Here is a 7,165-nt window from a genome sequence, read left to right as displayed (position 1 = left end):
TACTCTTGTTTAAGGTATTATACCTATGCAGCTCATTTTAAAATATAGTTTAAAGTTCTAGTCCTTAAAGGCTATTATTATAAACTGTTTAAGATAATTAAGAACTGTAGGTTCGTAGTCGGTCATCTATAACAATGAAATTTGTGGCCATGTTAGGTATGTTTTTCATGTCAAATAAAGATATATTTTAGATAGATGGTCTTCAAACACTTCAGAGACCTACTGAATATGTCATTTAAGATGTTTTAATAACATAAGGCTTTTTATGACAGTGAGACATTTCTGCTCCTGGCAGCATCAATTTACTTCAAAAAAGGATGATGGGCATCAAAGAACCTCCATATGGAGTTTTCTTTGTGATGAAGTTAGCCACTGGGCAAGAAACTGCCCTTGCCTCGACTGCTGTCAGTATGCTATCCAAACTGGACAAGCAGGATACAAAAGAAAGTGACTGCCAAACTTTGCCAAGACAATGTAGGACAGTCCTTCAAAATTCCTGCTTCACTGAAAAGTCTGTCAGGTATTCTAGGCCGGTAGATCAAAGAGGATGTCCCAACATTGCAGAGGAACCTTGGATGACTGTCTAGGCAGCCAGATATCTCTGTTGTTTTCTATAGTTTTGGGAGTTGTTTGCTCTACACTTCCTGTATAACATATCATTCTCAGGTCTCTGATGAAGTTGAAGATGAGATAGTTATAGTTTTCCTTGTTACCAAATTCAGAAAAGAAACTCACAAAAGAGGTGTAAAATGTATAAGGTTGAGAGACATGAAAGCTTAAATTGTTTATCTAAGAAAATGTTTTGAGGTCTAAAAACATAGTTTGGGGTTGGTAATACAAGTTAGGATAGAAAATAAATTAGGTAGAAAACTTTGAACTCACCAAGATAACATAGATAATGGAGTATGTTCTCTGAATTTGCCAAATGCAAATGGATTGGACATGGTGAATGTAATTCTTACCTAATAATTGTTCTTATTGTATGTAGCTTTACTGTGTTAGAGTTAAAACCTTCCCTTTTTATTAAGACAAAAAGGGGAGAATGTTGTGTGATATTTTGATTGCACTCTGACACTCCAGAGACAGACAATAAAGTTTACTTTGAATCAGAGGGCAGAGCTAGCCACTAGCTGACCAAAATTCTTACCCCAATATCTGACTCCCGAGTTTTTATTTATAAAGAATAATTAGATAAACACTTCAGACAGTGTGTATCACTGAACCCAGAGGTCACTGACTGGCTAGGCTGGCTGGCCAATAAGCCTCAGGGCTCTGCTCCCTAAAGCCTATTGTGCTGGCACAGTTGCATGCCACAGTGAAAATAGAGGTTCTGGGTACCAAACTCAAGTCCTCGTGCTTGTTCAGCAGGCACTTTCCCAGTTCAGTGTCCTCCCTCGGCACCCAAATTTAAATTTTTAGTATGTATTTTTAAACGTTAAATGTGTAGAGTTAAGAAATAAATAAACACACATAGATGGGGATCACATGTTGTAAAGCCTTAAACCCAGAAGGCGCAGACTACTGTGAGAGGCCTGGGCACCACACAGGGAGCGCAATCTGAATTCTCTTTTCACACACACCCCCAGGGGCATGGTACCATGCCTGGCACATACTTCACCCTCCATACAACTTGTCAAATGAAAAACAAATACCACTTTGGAGTAGCACCGAACACAAATTTTAGAACTGGGAAAATAAACTGAAACCCATCTTCTCATTTTCTGACAAGGAGACGGGGGCCTAGGAGGTTAAAGCACCCGGCTAATGGATGCGTGCTGAAAGAAATGTTTTAGGAAGACTGAGCTGACATCCAGCTATGGAATGCTGGGGAGGAGGAAAAGACGGGAAGCAAAGGCATGCGTTAAGAGATGCTTGCAATCATCACAGCGCGAGGTAATGAGAGTGTAAGCTGGGATGATGGGGATGGAATGAGAACCAGGGGAGGACCTGAAAGACAGAGAAAAGGCTCCTCTTGGCAGGGCTGTCTTGCTGTCAGTGAGATTTCATCTTGACCTATTTCTACACATGCTGGTATCAATCATGATCCCCAGATATTTTTACCCATGCCCCAAACTGCACAGAAAGACATAATTAGCAATCCTTTTGACTCATCTAAGGCCTCTGAGAGTGAATCATACCCTCCACCACCCAATTATCTACCATAAACATAGTTCAACCTCCAACTATTCTAAGCAATGGTCCTTTATAACGTCCGTTCAAGGGCTGGTTTCTCCATTAACATTGGACTAAGCCCAACCTCTTTAACTTATCTTTTAAGAATCCCCCGTATTTTTCTCCTCCACCAAAGATAATCAATCTTAATGCACATTCTTCTGTAATGTAACAGTAAACAGCCTTGCAGAATCAGATCACAATCTTTATTTATCCCACGCATGCTAAGATCAAAGTAGCATTTGACTTCATAGCATCTTTTAAGATGTTACAGAAGTACAATGTCCTCCTCAGTTAGAAGAACTGGTTGATTTCTTTATTCAAGACCAGCAATTCATAAGAAACTATATTACTGTATGTCAGGAGTTAGGATAATTTGCAGAAAGCCATTGGTGAGAAAAGTCAAAGTGGTCTGGGCAGGCAAAAGACAGGCATGGGGTAGAAAGTGTGAGGTGCAGAGGTCAGCTTCAGGGCAAAGGAGAATGCAGGAGATGAGACATGAAGCCACAGGGAATTGTGTGGAAAGTCAAGGGGGCTGACAACTGTTCCCTAGACAGCCAGCAAGAGGACATTGCAGACAGTAACAGGCCACATATACAGCCGTGGTCCTATAAACTTATAATGACATTGAGCATGGTAGCACAATTATAATAATCCCAGTATTCTGGAGGTTGAGACAGTAGGATTGTCTTTTGGGATGTGTCATATTTTTAATGTTTTTGTTTTTTGTATTTATGTTTATGGCCTGTATGTCTGTCTGTGTACGACGAGGCCAGAAGAGGGAATCAGATACCTTGGAACTGTCATTATAGAACGGTGTGAATCATCATGTAGGTGCTGCAAATCGAAACCCAGTCCCTTTGCAAGAGTATCCAGAGCTCTTCATCACTGCGCTCTCTCTCCAGTCCCCAGATGTGTCAACTTTTTAAGCAGCACATGAATGCACATACTGTGAAAGACATCCTCCCACCCCACTCCAGCCACTAAGACATTCAAGGTCAACTCCAACCCAGCATTTCTGCTCCAAGCCTCATAAACACACATTGCATACAGTCATCTCTACATTCTACCCCTGACCCTTCCTCTGCCCGCTTCTCTTCCCTGTACGCTTTTCACCCACTGCTCCAGCCCACTGCATCCTTCCCCTTCTGTGCAGCCCAATGGTGAAGGACCACCTGGCACTGTTGCTGAATCTAGCCTAGTCTTGCCACCAGTAGGGGGGAAAGGCCTCCCCACCCCCCGCCGTGATCATTTTTTCTGCCATATCACGTTTGTCCCTCCTCCAGAGAAAGAGCCCCGAGTAAGTGAATTAAGAACAATGTTTTGAAACCATCCATGGTTCCATTCTGTTTCTCTCCAATTACCATTTAAAACAGACTGGGTGTTATAGCTGAAGAAGCAGCAGTTCCTTATTTGGGGATTGGTTTATAAACTGCATGGTTGAAAATACATCCCAGCTCAGGGCTTTTTCTATAGCTGGGGATGAAGGAATGAACAAAGCCAGGGCCCCAAAAGACCAATATAGTCGGCAGCTGCCAGGGACAATTTCATACTTAGCATGGTTAGCTGGCTAGAGATTGGTTCTATTAAAAGACTTTGTTTCCTCTGCAAAAGAAAAGTTTGAATACATTAATTCTTAACTGAGTGCTCGAGGGGGCTGGACACGGAACATGAAAACAAGCAAATTACAAAGCAGTTTTCCAAGCAAGGTCAAAGATTTCCACCTTTAAAAAAAATTGCAAATATAACATGAGGCTTTTGTTCTGAAGAGTAATTGTAGCAAAGCATGTCTGTCACCCCAGACATGGGGTGCCCCAGTATTTCATCAGTGCCATGGATTCGTTCACTTATTCCTATGTCTGTTAATTGAATGTCTAGTGTGTGCTGGACGCTGTGTTTGCTCGGTGCTGAGAAAACAAAGAAAACGAAGACATTCTCACCCATGAGGATGTCAAAATGTGGGGGAAACAGTGTTTTAAATGTGCTGAGTGATGTGGTGAGATTCTGCACCTCTCTTGGGCTCAGGGCCATGACTGAGTAGTAGGTGTTAACTCCACTAAGTAGGTGATGGAGCTGTGCAAGTTAGACCGCTTGAAGCCGATAAAGAGATGGTTTCTGGAAACTGAGGGTAAGCTACAAGATAAGATATCCACTGTGTCTCAGCATGTCCTAGAAATCCACTGAACCACCAAGAGTCAGAAACAAGCCATGCATCAGTAATTCAGAAGATCAGGATACATGTCGAGAATTAGGAAATCTAGCAGAGAGGTAAATAAACCTGAGGACGTACATCAGGTGAGACACGAGGAGGTGGGTTAATGTGGGTTAGTGATCTGGAATCATGGACATCCAGTCAAGCTCATGTGTGATGACAGAGTTCCACCAGATCTTGAGACTAACTCCCATCTGTCATGAGTGCACCATGTGCCAGGCATTTGGCTAATCACTTCCTATAAATTATCCCATTTCATTTCCCATCTGAAACTGTGAGAGGGTTGTTTATAGATGAGAAAATCGAGACTTGGTGCCCTTAATCACAGTGATGTTCCCGGTAGAGCCGGAATGCAAACACTGAGGCTTGGCTTATGAGGCTATACAGAGTGAGTCTACTTACTTCCCTAATAGGAAGGCACGTGGAAAGGGTTTCGGCACCTGGGAGGAATTGAGGAAGCTATAGCTGCAGATTAGAACAAACTGGCTAGGGTAAAGGGGGTGAAGATTAGGCATGGATAATAACTCAAGTGGGTTTCTGTGAACTTGTCAACTTAGATTTGGAATGGCAACTTTCGCTGTTGTCTTTATTATCTTGGAGCACTTCAAAATGGCAGTTATACATCAGGAATTCTGGCACCTCTGACTTGGGCATCACAGCCTTGCTACACCATACTTGCTACACACCCACATAAAGATTTTAATGACTGGGGCCATTTCAGACGTTGAACAAGAACATATTAAGTTTACTCAGTGGTGAAGAACAGAGGAACCCAGGCTACAAAATTAAGCCATAATTTTCTTCAAGGATGAAACCTTTCTACCACAAAAGAACAACCAGGACTGAAGTCCTGGTCTACATCTGCCCTAGGGAAGACAAGTGGGCCCTGGTGACAGGCCATGGCATAGGGTGCACCTGCTGTTAGTCCCAGGTGGGATCACAGCTATCCGTCAATGTTTTGTAAGAACAAAATTTAAATGGAACATTCAGTAAATAGCAATTGTTTAAAATGCAGTGGCTTTGTCTGGGAGTTCTGAAGAAAATCCTTGTCACAAGTCTGAATCAGATATTAATAGAAATGAAAGACCAGGAACTCGTGAGGAGGGGACAAACGGGGAGACCCTTGAAAAGTGTTAGCCAGTTTTGCAAGATGGAAAAAATTCCAGAGATGGATGATAGATTTTGTATAACAAGTGTATAAGACTTAATGCTACTGACCTTTACACTCAAATGTGTAAAATACTAGCATCGTGTACATTTAACTGCAATTAAAAACCAAATTTTGGAGACTGAGGATCATCAGTTAAGAGTTCTTGCTGCTCTTTCAGGGAACCAGGGTTCCATTTACAACATCAGGTTGATTACAACTGCCTCTATCTCCAGTTACAGGGGATCCAACACCCTCTTCTGGACTCGGAGGGCACCCACCCATATGTGCCATACATACCACACATGCATATACATAAATTAATAAGTCTTGAAAAATAAAATTTAAAGTTTGCTTAGCTGCAAAAATAGAAATCTGTAAGAGTGAACACGCACACACATTCTTTATTTTCTTTTGACACAGGATTTCACTATGTAGCCATGGGTGGCCTGGAACTGTGCGTAGACCAGAAAGTTGGAAAACTAACTTGTAGGAGTCTCTTGTCTTCTTCCACCATGTATGTCCTGAGGATCCAACTCAGGTAGTCAGGCTTGGCATGATGTGCCTTTACCCACTGAACCAACTTTCTGGCTCAAGTAACTCTTAATATAGCCAGACATGTGCCATTTAGGGCAAACATAATGTAGAAAATGCAGAACTTTTCAGCCCATACCCCAGGCACTTTTGAGGATGGGATTCTCCTGTCGCGATCATGCTCACAGTGAAGCTTATTAACACTCCCTACCGCTTATTGTTAGAAGTGTTTCCCTCCACAGCCCCAAAAGTACCCACTTAACAATGACATCCACTTTCCGGAGAAGTCTGGCAAATGAAAAGTCATGTTAAAACGAATTTGACTCCGTATTTATCATCAAACATCCTTCCGACTTATTCCCTTTTATTTCCCCTCGTTCAAAATCTAGCTTGTCTGAGATATAGTCATAGTCTTCCACCCAGTACCTACTTCCCTTTCTTCTTTTTTAATTTTAATTTTATTTTTATGGGGGGGGGAGTTAAGAGGGCAGAAGAGGACGCTGGATCCCCTGGAGCTGGGGTTACATGTGGCTTTAAGTGTCTGGAATCGAACTCTGGTCCTCTGGAAGGGCAGCAAGTCCTCTCACCTCCGACCCATCCCTCCAGCCTTGTCTTGGATTGGAATGGTGCTCCCGACTGGTTTGTACAACCTTCCTGTTAACTTGTGTCCTTTGCCTGGGAACCTGTCACCCGAACGGGAGGGTCACCTCCAACCACTCTCAGACGTCGAGGAAGCAACCACACCTAGCTCACACGCGGAAGGGCCCGGGGCGGGGGGGGGGGGGGAAGGTGTTAAAATCTCGCGAGAGCCAAGCCACTCGTGAATTCCCAGGCCACAGGAGGTGGGAGGGGGCGGGGCGCGGCGCGCGGGCGCTTCCGCAAAGATGGCGGCGGCGGCGGCGGGGAGAAGCGCTCGGCTGGCGGCTTGGGGCGGAAGGCTGCGGCGCGGGCTCGCGGCCGGCCGACGAGCCGTCCCGAGTCCCGGCCCTCTGGCAGCGGCTGTGGCCGGCGTGGCCCTGGCAGGGGCAGGAGCGGTGTGGCACCACGGCCGCGTGCAAGCAGCCGCGCGCGAGGGCGGCCTTCAGGTGCTGGCGCAGGTA

At 44.1% G+C, this 7,165-nt stretch overlaps 1 protein-coding gene across 1 annotated transcript in view; it reads left to right on the top strand.

Moving 5' to 3' along the window:
- Positions 1–6,934: 6,934 nt before the first annotated feature.
- Positions 6,935–7,165, top strand: part of Micu2 (mitochondrial calcium uptake 2) — a 91,675-nt gene continuing 91,444 nt past the window's right edge. Inside the window, exon 1 of the mRNA XM_006988448.4 lies at positions 6,935–7,162. Within this exon, the coding sequence (XP_006988510.3) occupies positions 6,950–7,162 (213 nt within the window). The 5' untranslated portion in view covers positions 6,935–6,949. The remainder of the gene's footprint in view (positions 7,163–7,165) is intronic.

Source organism: Peromyscus maniculatus, chromosome 9, assembly GCF_049852395.1.
Source record: "Peromyscus maniculatus bairdii isolate BWxNUB_F1_BW_parent chromosome 9, HU_Pman_BW_mat_3.1, whole genome shotgun sequence".
In the NCBI taxonomy this organism is placed as follows: domain Eukaryota; kingdom Metazoa; phylum Chordata; class Mammalia; order Rodentia; family Cricetidae; genus Peromyscus; species Peromyscus maniculatus.
Note: the sequence above shows the minus strand (reverse complement) of the source record. Positions and strands in the feature narration are given on the sequence as shown.